We start from the raw sequence: 16705 nt of genomic DNA, 5'->3' as shown, positions 1-16705 counted from the left end.
GAACATTTTATTAATTAAATTTCACTCAATATTAATGCATTTTGTTGCCAAAATCTATATAATGTCGCTTTCTACAGCACAGTTGACTTTCCGGAATCATTAAAAAAACTCTAGCTTCCGGCATTTTCGCGACGCAAACACATTGATGACGCGGTCAACATCTATGATCATGCTCTTGTGGCTGTGGATTAGAGCCAAGGATGACAACCTGTCGCTTTTCATTGTCGTTCGCAGTATTTTTTTTATTCGTTTCATTACACTAAACGACCTTTCACAAGAGGCTGATGCAGGTGGCATAGTAAGAAGAAATTCGAATATTGTAAATATGCTAGGATACAGGTCCTTGTTGGTCTGCTTCGTGGTCTTCTTGTTGTCTAGATAAACTTGCGGCTGCGATGCTCCATCTCACATTCCATTCTGTTTTAAATGTGTCAAATGTTTCTTGGCGATCAGGGGCCTAAGCAGCATAAACTGATGGCAGCACTTAATCCTGCAGAATTTCCAGTTTTGAAGACAATAAATGTTGTGCACTGTATCTGTCTTTGAAGACATTGTACAAGGTTATTCTGAAGTAGTCAGATGGTGTTTGCACCTCAGGATTTGCTCTGTTTTGCTGTCGACCAACTCTTCTTGGCATTGATGGTTGAATGTCGAAGCCTGACCTTCTATCCGATGCTTTCATGTACAGTCCATTCTACACATCAGGATCAGGACTCCAGTCATTGCACAATTTGACAATGACGTTTGTTTCTTCAACAGCGTGTAGTAGATCATTGCCTTCATTCGAAAGAATATTTGTCAGGTTCATGGTATTACCCAATGTGTTGCGTCACTACAAGTGAGATAATGAATTCAAAGCGCAGTACAGCGGACAAAAACTGGCCGGCCTTCTCGTCTCCGTCTTCATTAATAGTTTTAAGTGCGTGGACCACTACGTGTCTCACATTTCCTCTTTCGTTGCGACTTCTCTAGAGAGCTCGTCCTGAAACGCTGCTAGACGTTTTGCTAAAAATATGAACAAGAATCCAATGTCCTGAACTGTGTCCATCATAGTTCGGACACTCGGGTTAAAACTGATACTGGAGGCATGATTGCCAAGTTCTTTCTAGCAATTGTTGTTTGGTATCTTTATCTATTGAAGTCAAAGTGAGACTATCGAAATCAGGATACGTAGGACTATGTTCGGCAATATTGGCGCCAGACTGTTTACAATTTCAAATAATAAAGCGCCAGCATACTGGTATGCAACTTCTGATCAATTATTTACGAAACATTAATGTCGCGTGAAAATGTATTTTAGAGCAAAGGAAAACGACATACTAGTATTTGAAATACCAGGTTTCCTTTATATTGAAGCGCATTTGTCGGAATTACATATTTTAGCCCCTCACCCTCCTATGCCTTCAGTTTTTATTGCAATTTTGGCATTTTTTATTTTTCGGTTTTTCTGAAAAATGTGTAGGCCGCGGCCTACACGGCCTATAGAAGCTACGCCCCTGTACAAATGGTCATTTTACATCAAAGGGGAGTAACTCTGACATGTCTAAGTATCAGTCTCAATATAAAGGGAAGTTACTTTGCAAATACCAGTGTCAATAAATTATTATTGTAAGTTATCATCGATACTAAGTTCATTATGTTACGTATTGTATTCATTAATGTACTCTGCCAATTAATCTTTAGTATCGTTTCCAATGTTAATTATCGGGACAACATATTATTTGGTAAATATCTGAGTATGTCTCATTCATGTATTTTCAGACTGTGTTCACTGTTGATCTTAATAAAGATATACAAAAAGACCACCTCACCTCCCTCGTTTTATTCCATGGTTTTATGGTAATTAGCAACCAATTGAATAGATCCGGTTAAGGTTTTTGGTTTTGTCAAAGTTATCCAAATTGTTTCTTGTTTGATCAATATTTATCCAATAATAATATAAACTTCTTACCAATCAAATCCATTTAATAAGTAAGCAAAAAAGCTATTAACTATTCAAGTTATATACTTTGCAACCACTGTATAGATTGTTAAGACATTTTCCGTAGGATATCTTTAGTCTAGTTTACATATACATATATTTTGATTGGCTAGCAGCAATTTTGCTATAAACCTTAACCGGTCAATCCAGAAAAATAATCAGTTAATGAAACTGACAGTCAATTGTATAAAAATGTATATTGAAAACTACAGAAATAAGTCCAGTAGTCGAAAGATTAAACTTCGATACGATGTCTACAGGGAATCTTAAGTCTAGGAAATAATATGATTTGTTCGTAATTGTAGTAACTTTTGGATAGATCTTGACCAATCAATAAAGTGTTTGGCTTACTTAAAACAACATAATAAGAGTTCATTGAATTGGCTACAGGAGCCATTCAATATGCGACTTAAATCAATCTTATGGTCATACATCATGGACGTCTTTCACTGTATAGGTTCGTTATATATACCGAGTTATCCGATTAGCTACATCAGTCTTAGATCAAACCAAGACCAATATTGAATTCCACCCCTGGTCTCACATTTCGTACGGGTAGACGAAATACGAGTAAAGTTTTCATGTATTCATTTTTTCATTAGTTTAAAAATAGAAGCAGACGTAACCGAAAACAGTTTACCTTTAAAACATTATGTTTAGAATGGACATTTCATATTAATATTTCCATTCCTTCTTAGTGTTGATTGTAATAAAAAAATATACAAATACTCATCTATATAGGATTTTTGTCATCTATATAGGACTTTCGGTCCCTTGATATTATCGGAGACAACACTGAGTGCGATGTTTGATGCAAACATTATGGCATCTTAGTGCTTAACAAAATTCGCGTACTGCGAAAAATAGGAGCGTTCGCTTGAAAAATAAGATTGCATATTGGAATCGGTAAACTTGAAGTACTAAATACAATGTTGGTGTAGCCTGTTGTATAATCAAAAACAGGTTGAGAACCTTTTTCAATATTAAAGGAAAATCGAACTACTCTACTTAAAAAATAAGTTATGCTGAAAACTCGTACTATTTTTGTACTGAATTGCCCCGTCCTCATATTTCTTACAAACACTTTAAAAGTTCATAACACATTTCTGTTTTTACTAAAATATCCTACCTTTAGTCGTCATGTGCTCATATCCGGCAAATGTCCCCAAGCGGAAGTAAATTTCGTGCAGAATGATCCCGAAACTATACACGTCACACTCCCTTGCACTGTTGTTTCGGATATTTGGGTTCCGCAGAAGTTCTGGAGCCGTCCACAGCAAGGCTAAATGGTACTGGATATATGTCTTGTGTGTTTTTAGAAATACGATCCTTATGTCGATATTATTGCTATAATAATCGCTATTTTGTATGTCTTTGTTAGGTTACATATTATATTATTTACAACGATTGTGTAGAAAGTTATTATGACTTATACTAAGTCATTCTCGTTGACACGATGTTGCGCGAGAGTGTGATCTTGTGTTGTGGGGGAGACCGAAGTACCCGGAGAAAACCCACTTGTCTGGCTTGGTGGCCACTAACCAAACTCACATGCGCTCAGGCCGGGAATCGAACCCGGGTCGCCTTGGTGAGAAGCGCGTGGGCTAAGTTCTGCGCTAACCGGACATGTCGTTGTTGTTTGTATGTACGTTGTGTGTCTCTCGTTAGTTGTATGTTGGGCCTTAACATTTTGCCTTTATTTAGGGTCGTTGTTAAAAACGTTACTGGTTACTGGGTTTTTCATTCAAGTTAACATTGCATTATTACCCATTTCTATCAAACTCCCTTTGCCGCAAAGTAATCGCTTCCGTCGCGCAAATCTCGTGATGATGATAAATAACAAGTTTTGTCATTCAAATGCTAAATTTGCTTCCATTTGACACAAATGGATGACGTTGAAAACAACGTAATTAAATGGAATTTAAATCAATTATTGACTAAATGCGAATTAAATGCTCTCATTGAAAAACTCCTAGAAAGCTGAAATCCAGCAATTTTGGAGATTCTCTCCGTTCGTTAATGGAGATCACTGAGTAGGAGCTTGATTACCTATATCCAAGAAATATGTTCCAACCGAAAGGTATACATATCAACAAAAATATACCGCAGGTGACAATAATTTGTTGCGTATACATGACAATATGCGTGGTTATTTAACATATCTTCAAATGCCAACTAACATAGAAATAGGTTAAAACAGGGGTAAGCCAACCAGGCACACATTTTATGAAGCCTTCCATAAGTGACCCCCTCCTCCCCAATCGGTGTTTAGTACACAACCTCTGTGTATTGAACTTAAACTACTTGCCTTGGTCCCTCTTATCAGATCTCCAATCTTAGTATCCTGCTGGGCAGTTTTGGAGGTTTCATTATAATATTGGACCCTAATTGGCCCTAAGACGATAAACCAATATACAGGAAATTGGCCCCTACTGTGACACCAGTGCATTTAGCAGGAGATGCACAGCAGGGGGTTATCATGCCAAAAAATCCTTAAACTAGGCCTTTAACGGGAAACACACAACGGCACAGAACAACAAAGACAAACTAAAATTTTATCAAATGATTGAACTGTAAACACATTAGTTTGTTATCCCATCTTTTGGGACGATTTTGCTGATGGATGATGTAAGCATGTTCGAGTCTGTCCTTGTATCCGTTTTATTTAATCATTAATACATAACGGGGCTACCAACCATAATAAAACGCTAAGCCAAACAGGAGACTGTGGTTTGCAGTTAACACTCGTTAAACATGATTAAAAACACCGTTGATTAAACTGGTGGTTTTACCAAGATTTTTATGTACTTTATCAAACACTAGTCTTGTCAAATCTCTCATCAAGAAAAGCAAAATGAAAAATATAAGCGTAATCAAGTTAGAATTCTTATAAATGTCAGTGAATAATGCTTGTGAAGGTGCTTATTAAAAGTTAAGATAAGGTGAGAATAAGGGGGGCGGGTGAGCTTATTTACCCTCGCCATCGGGTTATACCCATTCGGCGAGCACATGGTGAGAATAAGTGCGCTTTACGTACTTTTAAAGTGGGCATGGTCATTCAGCTCATTGGCATCTAGAAACTTGTTTAGTCCATAGTCGGTTACTTTGAGCATCCAACGGTTATCGATAAGGCAGTTTGAACTCTTCAGCCGCCCATGGTGTCCAAGTTTGCAAGAGTGAAGATACAGCATGCCCTAGGGTAGAAATAGTTCTTAAATGGAATTGAATAAGTTCTTTAAAGTGACAATCTTCAAAATCAATACATACACATGCATAACAAACATACATTTTGAATATTAAACCTTTAAAGCTGCACTCTCACAGATTTACCATTTTACAACTTTTTAAAAAAAAAAAATTGTCTTGGAAAGAGCATTTTTTGCGTAAATATCTGCAAACCAATGATATAAGACTGCTGACAAAAGATCAGATCGCAGATTTTCATATTTCCGTTTGAAAATTAATGTTTTATGGCTTAAACCGTTACTTACGGTTTAAGAAAAGTGCATCAATTTTCGAACTTAAATATAAATATTTGCGATCTATTTTTGTCAGCAGTCTAATTTAACTGGTTTCCATGGATTTTCGCAAAAAAATGGCTTGTTCCAAGACAAAAAATAAAAAAGTTGTCAAAACGCTCAATCTGTGAGAGTGCAGCTTTAACTACTTACTTAATGCATTTATGGAAAATATTTATTAATGATAACAAGATTGTAACCGTGTTTAATAGCAGAAAGCGCAAACATTTTAAATGATTGGTGAATGCTAAAAAGATTTACTGTGGTCTACATTAGTCTGATAAGGTAGAAATACCGTGTTTTATGTTCAATCTTTAAAATTAAACTCGGTATTCTTCATAGGAACCATTGTTTTCGACATGTATTAATCCTTTTTGGAATATTAAAAATATATATTATTAATTGTGGTAAGTCTTATTTGGGAGTAAGCGTGGGTCTTTAATGGAATTTAATCGCATTAATGAAATTGTATTGGTTGGTGGATTCAAAGACTGATAGTATAGACATATGAGACAGAATTTTTTTAATTGAATTGATTTGCACCAAGGAAATAGTATACTTAACTGCCATGGTTAAGCGTTTTGTTTCTGAACCAAACATCTTTTATTTTGGGTATCTTTTAAAGTATCTATGACGTTTATACCGACTTGCTAAAAGAAGCATAATGCTTTTCACATAATGATTGTTTCCGCTAGACATCTCTTTAAAAGATTTTTAAATGATAACACGTATTGAATATAGTCTTAATACACTCAGTTTTCATTTCACTATTAAAAGCCTTTTGATAACAATGAAAAATGTAGTTTGATAGCTTCAATACAGTACGTACATTACTTCTTGTGTAATTTGCAATAATGGAAAAAAATGTTATTACGGTTTCAAAACACGCAGTATAACAATAAATAACACAATTTAAAACAACATTAAGGGCGTTTTTGTTGGTTATAAACCGGTTTCGGTTTTATTTCGGTTTCACGAACTGTGCATTTGTTGTTACGGTTTCAAATAAAACCAAAACCAGTTTTATTGTTTTTTTAACGAAAACCGAAACCGGTTTTCGAAACTATCGAAACCCCTATCGGAGGCGGTTTCATCGGTTCGTTCCATCCGAAAACTATTCTACTTTGAAAACAACATGGCGGATTTGGATCAATCGCGTGTACTGAAATTAAATATTTTTGATAGCAAAGCATTAGAATGGGTTACTGAGCTGAATGAAAAAGGTAATCTTATAAATTGTGTGTAAATATATAAGTTTATATGTGTATGTAAAGTGAAATAAGCTGATACTGTTTTATACACCTTCGTTCTAGTGCACCTAAATGGCCGTCAACGAGTCTTTTAACTATTTCATTTACTATTGCATACTGGAGACAGGGATACAGGATATATAAGAAATGATAAAATGAAAAAGTATCCTTATCGCTCAATAGTGTATCCAGGTACCTATTTTTTCCTTCTTTACTTTTTATTTATGACAGGAGGCCTTTAAATAGTATATTTGTACATGTAGCATAGCGGCCAACGTAACCCGTCACTTTTTTCTTTATAAGGCTCGCTGAAAAGTACTGCACTACCAGTGCATGTAGTTGTGTGTAACCGGCGAAAATATTTTACATGACAATTATTTTACGAGCTGTCAAAAATTATCGGAACAAGAATCATTTAAAGAAGGTAATCTATCTGTGTTTAATGTCAACTCCTCTTCCGAGTGTTACTGACATGAATATCTTATGATGCAAATAGGACAAAGGAAGCAACACAATTTGCTGTTTCAAAATTCCAGCATTATTTCGAAAAGGCCAGTGACACTGACTTTGAAAAGCAAACTTTGACTGTGAACCCCGGGATGTTAATTTGTGCAAGGTTTGACAGTCAAACCTTTCACGAGTGAATTTATTCCAAACAACTACGGTCAAACAAAGGAGAAAGTTACCAAATAAATACAATTGTAATTGGTTTGTCAAAATATTTATGTTTATGACCTAAAGACAATTTGTAACCCTTATTTAATAACGTGTTTGGCTTATTTTTAAGATACTAGGAGCATATATATCCAGTTATTGACTTAAAATGGGGAGTTACTTAAAGGCCCAACCTTTGATGTGCATGCACCCCTCCCTCAGAACAGTATTCTATTTGGTTTAAAATGTTGACAGGGTAGATTTGGGGTACTCGCCCCATAATCATTTAACAATTCAAGTGTGAAATGCTGCATTTTGAGTGTAGTTTATTACATTTTTTCTATGATATTGACATGAAAAGTTAATTTTTACATTCTTGGGGTAAAGGGGTGTACCACCCCGGAATCTGCTAGTGGACACAATACAATTATTAATTATATATATATATATTTATGATCTGTGAGTATGATCAATAAACAGTAATTGGCAGCATCTTATAAAATAAATGACAGACACGCATGACAACAGTAGCCAGTTGATAGCAGAGGCATGCTTCAAGTGTTAATTTTAAACAAAAGTTTTTGTGATATAATTGATTAAGTACTTGTTCATTGACAAGTAAAAGTAATTCAATCATTTTAATAATTAACCAACTAATTATCAAAGAATATTCACTGTCATTTTATATGAAATGTAATTTTATGTACATACATTGTATAAGTGAAAATATATTAAATATATTTATATAATAACATTATATATATATATATATATATATATATATATATATATATATATATATATATATATATATATATATATATATATATATATATATATATATATATATATAAATATGAAATAAAAAAATGACTTATAATTTCTTTTGTGTTAACTGTCAATATTATATCAAAGAACTTCTACACTCTATTTAAAAATTTTAAAATAAGTTATGGAAAAATGCTGTTATACAACAAATCAGTCAGCTTTTATGAACTTACTTTTAAGGTGAAATGATACCAGTTGGGCCTCTTAGTACCCTGATACCGGAGATGTTCCACCAGCACCTTACCAGAATCACCCTTAAATCTTACTTGGCTGCAACCCATGATGTAGCTCAGGAATTGGAACGAAAAATTTCACCAGCAGACATTCCTGTCATTGTGAAGGTCAGTGAACATGTCACAATATTCTATGAATGTTTCTTTAAGTTATTGATTTTCAATGCCAATCAATGACACCATTGGCATCATAACTTCAACAAGACTTCTGTTTCATTTCTTTTTTCAATCACAGTATTACAAAAGAGCTCATATAACATCTTAACACAAACTGGACTAGATGATGACTTACTGTTTTATTCACTACATTGCTAGTTGAATGAGAACAGATTTGCAGTGAAAGTATATATAAATGAAAACACCCTGGTAGAAAAACTTAAGTATGCAAGTCACAAATTTCCCAGTATGCCTTCTTTTTTCCTTTTCAATTTGGTGGGAACTGTTAGTTGCAAAAGGAACATTTCGTTTAAGTAAAACATGCATTTCTTCACCAGTTATATGCTAATAATGATATGGACGGCTTCAATAGCAGAATTTTCAATTAATATATATTTGCTACTACAAATTAAAGATAAGTCAAATAATGTTTTTTCTTATAGGAATATACAGAAACAGTCTATGGAAAGGTGTTGGAGCATGTGAATGATCTCGGGAGGGTTGCTGTGGAGAGAATACATCCATGGGTGTTAAATGTATTGATAGACTTAGATGGATTTGATCATATTATATGCAGTGAGATTGTTGAAGGTTTGTAATCATTAGAATTATTAAGTAATCTGATAACAATAATATTAAATGATTTTGCGTCATATTGAAAATGTGTTAAGTTAATAAAAAATACTTTCAAAGGTGTTGATGAAAGGAGAACCTTTTTGCGGGGCAGGGGGCATTTTAAAAATAATTCATATAGGCTAAATTGGCCATATAAGCTGTGTCTGTTCTCTATTTCAAACAATCTTTATCAATGTTGGTATAAATATTTTAATGACCAAATTTTGTAAAAAAATAATTGTTCGGTTATGTAGGTAGGGTAGGTAGGCGTTTTTTTTGTTTGTTTTTTATTAGGGGAACCAAATGTTGTATGTTGTTGTTTTTTAGGCCTAGGCTCTATAAGTGTGTTAAAACTATTTTAAAAATGCATTAAAAGAAATTGTTCCCACTTCAAGATAAGTTAGTAAGTACCTTTTTAGGCAAAACATTTACTCTAAAGCTTAGTATAGGTTAATTATGTATTTTACCATATATGTTACACCAGGTTATTTATGCATATCACTTAAGTTTTTTTCGTCTATGATTACTAAATACATGTATTACTGGTTTTACCGAGGAAAGGTTTATCATTGCACTTGATATGTATACATAAGCCTAACTGAACTACCGGTATATAATATTTTCAGATGATCAAATACAGGAAGAACCAAGTAACGAACACCATCCTCAGACTAGTAGGTTCATTTGGAGTACAGAAATTGTGAAAGTTTTAATTGATTTGCATACAGAAAAGGAGGAACTATTCAAAAAGCCAAGCGTGAAAAAAATAAGTGTGTGGAAAGCGATCGCACAAGAAATAAACAAAATCAGCAGCACTGGTGTTTCACCAGCACAGTGTGAGCAAAAGTGGAAAAACATTACTAAGAAATTTAGAGATACTATCGACCACAACAAGAAATCTGGGTCTGATAGAAAAGAGTGCCCTTTTTACAACGAACTGCAACACTGCTATGGCTATAAGCCTAATGTACTCCCACAGTTTACAGCTGGCTCAAGTCATTCTGATGCAGCTGCTTCAATACAACACAGTGAGAGTGTGGACTTAAGCCAGCAAAGTGAGGGGGTAACAGAGGATGCCAGCATAGAGAATACCGTGAACAATGGTTGTATTGATGTGAACAACAATGAACGCAGAAAACCGAAAAGAATGAAAAAGAATGATGAAATTGTGAATGTTTTAAAGAATATTCAAACAGAAATGAAAAATGAACAACATGAATTAATCAAAACTTTACAGAAACATCATGAAGAGAGAATGAAAGTGGAAGAGAAAAGATTAGATCTGTTAGCATCTTTGGTTTCATCCATAAAAAAATGAGAACTGTGCAAAATTTTGTTTAATCATAATGAAGTTTAACTAAATTTACTTAAAGACCAAAACAAAACAAAAACATATTATTTCGGTACAGATAGAAAAAATTGATAACGTTTATAAAAAAAGTTGAATTAATAGCTCCGTGGCCACAAATTGCAATTAAATAATCACCAAAATTTTGCCAATATCAGTGGTCGAAATTAACACAAGCCCGCAAACCCTGCACTGGTAAAATATCTTCCGGGCTTGCTCAAATTCAGAATTTTATATAGCAGGGCTTGTTAAATATTTGATGCCAAGCAATAGTATACAAATTCGGGCTTGTTCATCTAAAAGTCAAATTTCAATGACTGCAATATTTTTTATCTGTACCTTAATGATATACTCCTTTTGTTTTGATTGTTGCAGTCAAAACATTTAAACATAAAATGCATTGAAATTGCAAAAAGAAAGAAATATTTGTATTAACCTAGGTTGCATGTCTTTAATATCTTAATTGTTCGCATCGATACTGGCATTGTTGACAGTACTCTCTGTTGCTGCTTCACTTTGTTGGGTTAAATTTTAGCTCAATTTTTTAATAATAAGGAGGGCTATACTACTTGCCCAAGCGTTGTGGGTGGCGTCCGGTTAAAGTTTTAGGGCAAGTTGGGATTTTCACTTATAAGTCCTATACCCTTGATTCAATATCCTTATTTTAATACTTCACACAGTTGCTCAGGGCCATCACATTATGAGGTTAGATAATTCAATATTATTCTTTTCACAAATTATAGCCCCTGATTGACTATGGAACTTAGGATAAAGTTTTTGGGCCGGTTGGGATATATATTAACTTCTATATCCTTCATTCATTGATACTTAACACACTGGTTCAGGAACACAATGAGGTTACATAACTCCATATTTTCCTTAATACAATATATGGCCCCTGATTTACTTAGGAACTAAGGTTAAAGTTTTAGGGCAGGTTAAAGTTTTAGGGCAAGTTGAAATTTTCTCTTATAAGTCCAATACCTTTCATTCAATTAACTTTATTCTTCATACATTTGTTCAAGGCCATCACATAATGGAACTTTGGTTAAAGTTTAAGGGCAGGTTGGTTTATTTATAAATACAAATGTAACTTCTATACTCTTCATTCAATTGACTTAATATTTCGCACAATTAATGACGACCATCTTACAATAAGGTTACATAACTCCATTTAAACCCTAAATTCCAATTATGACCCTTGATCGACTTTTTCTTTTATTAATTTTCTTCTGATTTCTTTTGACAAGCACATTTTTATTTTCTTAACCAGATTTTCTTAAAGGGAAAACAAGTTATAAAAATGACTTGTGTCATTGTTTTTGCGGGCTGGTGGGAGGCCAGTGTGAAAGTCACTTTATGTATCGAATAATTTAGCTAGGGATGACATCTAGTGATCAAACTTGGTATATAGTAAGAGGTTATGGAGACCTTTCATGAGATTGCGTTTTAGGCTCATAGGATCAAGGACAAGGTTAAAGCTACTATTAATAAACAAATGGTTGGTATTAAATAACTTAAGTAAGGGTCAACATATTGCAAGCAAACTTGGTATATTATATACCAAGTTTGCTTGCAATATGTTGACCCTTACTTTGCGACAAAAAACAGATCGCCGATTTTCATATTTACGTTAAAAAATTAATGTTTTACTTACGGTTTAAGGAAATAAAACATCATTTTTTAACCTAAATATAAAAATATGCGAAATATTTTTTTGTCAGCAAGCTTATTTGACTAGTTTACATGGATTTTCGCAAAAATTGGCTTGTTCCAAGACAAGGCATAAAAAAGTTGTCAAAACGTTAAATCTGTGAGAGTGCAGCTTTAAATTAGCAAGAAGGTAATTTAGTGGAGTGATTCTAGTCATAGTTAAATGTATGAAATATCTGTATAACTTTTTTGTTGAAATTATGAAACTCTTTAACCGAACATTGGCATTAAGTCTTAGCCCTGAATTGTCAACTAGAATTCATTGGAAGTTATCAATATAATTTTTTTCTTTTCCATTTGAGTCCGATTTTTGACCAACCATTTAGACATAAACGAGTTGAGTTCATTTTGATAATTTTTTTTTGAAATTTGATGACTTATATATGTTTTTTTTTTTAAATGTGCTGTACTTACATGTATTTTTTTGGTTATGATGATGAAAATGGAAGTCATTACTTCATATATTTGCCTAGGAGCCTTTTGGCAAAAAAGGCAGTACATTTTGACACATCTATGCAATTACATATTACAAATATTTATTATTAATTGATGTGTAATGAATTTACTTGATACTTCTTATAATAATTCCATATGTATTATTGATCACGATCATCAGACATTTAAGAGACAACTGTTTCTGTCGAGCTTATATTACAAGTGTAGCTTGCTGCAGCCAATTGTGTAAAACTTGGGGTAAATTATCCATGGGTTATCTTTAGGCTAGTTTTTATATTGAAATGGTTTGATTGGTTATTTTTGTTTATAAATATTAACCAATCAATAAACATTTTGGCTAACTTTAAGCAAACCAAAAAGTTAACCAGTTATACAAATGACTGCTGCTGTACAACAATTCTTGTTATGCTTTAGTTCATTATGCTCTGAAAGAGCCTTCACCTTTGGTTAACAAGTTACTTGTGTCAATTTCTCTCAAAGCAAGTAGCTTGATTGTATAAAATATGTTGTTTATTGTTTTCAAAGTCTATTTAATTTATTTCATTTGTTTTGGTGAATTATGTAATGATTCTGTCATCTGGTTCCATAGTTCTGGTTTCATAGTTTTTCAATAAATGTAATAAACTCAAAAAAAGTGTTGTCTAATTGAGAAATGGTGAAAGGCTTGTAACATACATGAGACATGAGGAAAGCGTAGTCTTTGTAGCAGACCATTAACATAATTGATGCCATATCATAGATATTCAATAAGCATACATGTACATAACTCCCTGTGATACTTCTTATTACAAGACGGTGGTGTGGTGGGGGTATAAATCACATTCAGTGACTGCTCTAGTTTAAAAGTTTCAAATGACTGCTTATACCATTACCATACCGCAAGGCACCTAAATCTTCACATAAAGGTTGATATATATGGACCTTACCCATGTACTGTGGTATTTTGAAATAACTTGGCACAAACGTTCATCATGAGAGAAGTAGGCGTGTCTTACTATGTAGGGCGAATGTCAAGGTTGCACTTTATCATCATTAATCAATCCCCAATGCATTAAAGCTCTTACATGCCTCTTACATGCCGAACTACAAGGTATTCAGACAACCGACCACATTGACCGTCTCTTTATTGGAGTAAAAGAACATAATAATCACATCAATACATGTATAGAACCAACGATTAACAACATTGTTCTGTACCCACGACTTGCATTTACAATGTTTATTCACATTGATTGTAAAAGGAACAGATATAACCACTGAAGTCAACATCAAATTATTCAGCAGTCATTTATCCAAGAGCTCTTTGATGTGATCCCTTTTAATTTCAGCTGACTTGCATCTTGGCATGAAATCCTGGTAGTTGTTGACTTCTTCATTGAGTTCGAGACCTTCCCGAAGATACTCCTTTACATCTTCAAGGTTATAGAGGCAAAGTTGATGCAAGGCACAACAACTAAGGATCATGTTCACGATCTTGTCAATTTCGAGCAAGTCAACATATTTCAACCGCCGAAAACGTCCTTTTAATGCACCAAATGCACGCTCAATGCACATCCGGGTTGAACTATGTATGTAATTAAACCTTCTTGATTTTTCATTAAGATTTCCATAATCTTTGAAAGGAACCACCAACCAAGAGCTTAATCCATAGGCCGAATCTCCAATTAAATGGGTATTGCCAGGAAACTTTTTGTTTTGATCAGTTTCAGTTTCCAGGAATAGCGGCGAGTTTTTCAGTACTCGGGCATCGTGCACAGAGCCAGGCCAACCACAATAGACATCTGTAAAGTTCAGATTACTGTCACAAACTGCTTGCAAAATGATAGATGGAAAACCTTTTCGGTTAATGTAGCTTTCAGAATGTTCTTTGGGAGTGCGGATAGGAATATGACTGCTGTCGATGGCACCTATTACACCCGGAAAGCCTTTTAAACTCCTAAATCCATGCTCAATTTCAGCATTTCTAGGTTCAGAGTTTGGCCATTTTATCACTGATGGTAGGAGGTATTTACATATCATTTCTGCAACGTATTTTACAATGACGTGAACAGTAGTCTCACAAATGCCAAACAAGTCAGCTATTGCTTGCAATGTGTGAAGAGACGAAACATATTTTACAAAAATAAGTAATTGTTTTTCTGGTCCAATTTTCATCTGCTTGCATCGATTAAGCAAAATAGGTGAAAGCTCTGCTAACAGTTGATCAAATGATGTTCTGCTCATACGAAATCGATCTTGAAATTCATCGATACTATAAAGGGGCATAACCGATTCGGCGTAATTATCAATTCTTGTCTTGTCATCACGGATTTTAGCACTTGCAGAAGCTATAACACCTAAAGAAGACACAAAGTTCTGCTTCCGTTTAGTTAAAACAGGCAACAGACCATCTCCGGTGTCATTGTTTTGCAGAAGTTCAGAAATAATGGCTACATGCAGTAGCTCCGCCATGTTGTTGAAACTGTACACAAAACCATGCATTTGTTACTTCAAGCAAAACTATCGAAACCGGTTTCGAAACTGCTAAAACCATTGGAACCAAAACCGAAACTGGTTTCGTATCAACAAAAACGCCCTAAATGAACTAAATTAGTAATTAAAACACAGAAGGTCATATTTATTGCGCTAAAACACGAGATAATATTGTTTTATTATGCTAGAGTTCCTGTATATTATCAGAGAACATCTAGTATAGAAATTCATCGGGAGAAATATGATTTTTAAATGATTGACTATTTTTACCTCTCAACAAAATATAAAGAAAAAGTTTGCAACATAAAAACGATATTAAATCCATTGAATTTGCATTTACAATTTGTTCTCAAAATTGCGAAATTGTTGTCGGTTTGTAGATGCTCTCATAAATTACTTTGTTCATCTCATCGTATATGTCATTCCAATTGGACACAATAACACATACAATTTAGCCCATGAATTTCTAAACGTGTACAATTAACATATAACTAGATGACGTAATTATGCACAAGACGTAGTCTACATGTACAAGTTCAAGTAATGTTTCGCAATAACTGTAATATTGGTTAAAACAAACATTTCTCCGTGCAGGAATGTTTGACAATTAAAACGCTAATTTGCAAGCAAAATTTCTGGCACTTTGATTTCATAAAAAAAAATATATATATATATATATATATCACTCCACTATACCACTTTAAAAATGTGTAACTCACCTGAACCAAGTCCATGGCCAGCGAATCTTTGAATATGTTGTCGAGGTGTATGTCATCATTTTCTAGAATATCCTGAAATGGGGTAGCATCAATCTGACTCGCATTTAATTATATCCGCAATTGTAGCATATAAGATATGTTTTACGATAGGGAAAACAACAAATCGTTTGTTTTATAATTGAATACATTTAGAGTTGTGGTGTTAGATTTGCTTGACAGAGTAGTTGTTTCGAAAAGCAGCTAATCCTTGTTTTACAACGGTACTTATAGCACACTATGTCAGTAGAGTAAAATTCAATTTTAATGAAAGAAGTATGTTTCTTGATTTATGTACGCTTAATATACGCATACGTCATATGATGAAAATAGTTTATGTGGCTGATTCGCAACACTTGAGACAAGACGTCGTGTTGTGTGTTTTCGCTCGAGCGTGAAGAAAAACTCGCTTAAAGTACGTGGTCAACATCACGATATTAAGAGTAGGTTTATTCGAAAAGCAAGGGTTGTTCTGTTGCTCTGTGACTCGCTTTGTTAATTCGCCCTCTGCCCTGCACAAACATGGCAGACAACAAATATTGCCTTCTGCAAAGCTTTCACGAGCATGATTTCAATACTACTTATGCGAACACATTTGGCTTTCCTCAACCCGTTGGTACCCTGTACTCAGAGGAATTTAAAATATAATTGGGACTGAAGAGTACGCGGTACACACACACGCAAACGCTAACACTATTTGGCACGAATATTCTCAAAACATGATGT

At 34.0% G+C, this 16705-nt stretch overlaps 2 protein-coding genes across 2 annotated transcripts; one reads left to right on the top strand and one right to left on the bottom strand.

Moving 5' to 3' along the window:
- Positions 1-6650: 6650 nt before the first annotated feature.
- On the top strand, positions 6651-10556 carry LOC128246460 (uncharacterized). The gene is made up of 4 exons (XM_052964672.1): positions 6651-6722; positions 8412-8572; positions 9064-9211; positions 9862-10556. Exons 2-4 carry the CDS (start codon positions 8417-8419, stop codon positions 10551-10553), a joined length of 996 nt encoding a protein of 331 aa, XP_052820632.1. The 5' UTR covers positions 6651-6722; positions 8412-8416; the 3' UTR covers positions 10554-10556.
- A 3480-nt stretch (positions 10557-14036) lies between these two features.
- Positions 14037-14771, bottom strand: LOC128245855 (putative nuclease HARBI1). The gene has a single exon (XM_052964076.1). It carries the CDS (start codon positions 14769-14771, stop codon positions 14037-14039), a length of 735 nt encoding a protein of 244 aa, XP_052820036.1.
- Between the last annotated feature and the right edge of the window lie 1934 nt (positions 14772-16705).

The sequence above is a fragment of the Mya arenaria genome, chromosome 9 (assembly GCF_026914265.1).
Source record: "Mya arenaria isolate MELC-2E11 chromosome 9, ASM2691426v1".
Taxonomy (NCBI): Eukaryota; Metazoa; Mollusca; class Bivalvia; order Myida; family Myidae; genus Mya; species Mya arenaria.
Note: the sequence above shows the minus strand (reverse complement) of the source record. Positions and strands in the feature narration are given on the sequence as shown.

What these genes read in the sequence shown, in the direction of transcription:
- LOC128245855 (XM_052964076.1), bottom strand. Translation starts at nt 14,771, where the DNA reads ATGATATGTAAATACCTCCTACCATCAGTGATAAAATGGCCAAACTCT.
- LOC128246460 (XM_052964672.1), top strand. Translation starts at nt 8,417, where the DNA reads ATGATACCAGTTGGGCCTCTTAGTACCCTGATACCGGAGATGTTCCAC. An exon ending in ACATTCCTGTCATTGTGAAG is followed by an intron (nt 8,573 to 9,063) that starts GTCAGTGAACAT and finishes TTTTTCTTATAG; the next exon opens with GAATATACAGAAACAGTCTA. An exon ending in ATGCAGTGAGATTGTTGAAG is followed by an intron (nt 9,212 to 9,861) that starts GTTTGTAATCAT and finishes TAATATTTTCAG; the next exon opens with ATGATCAAATACAGGAAGAA.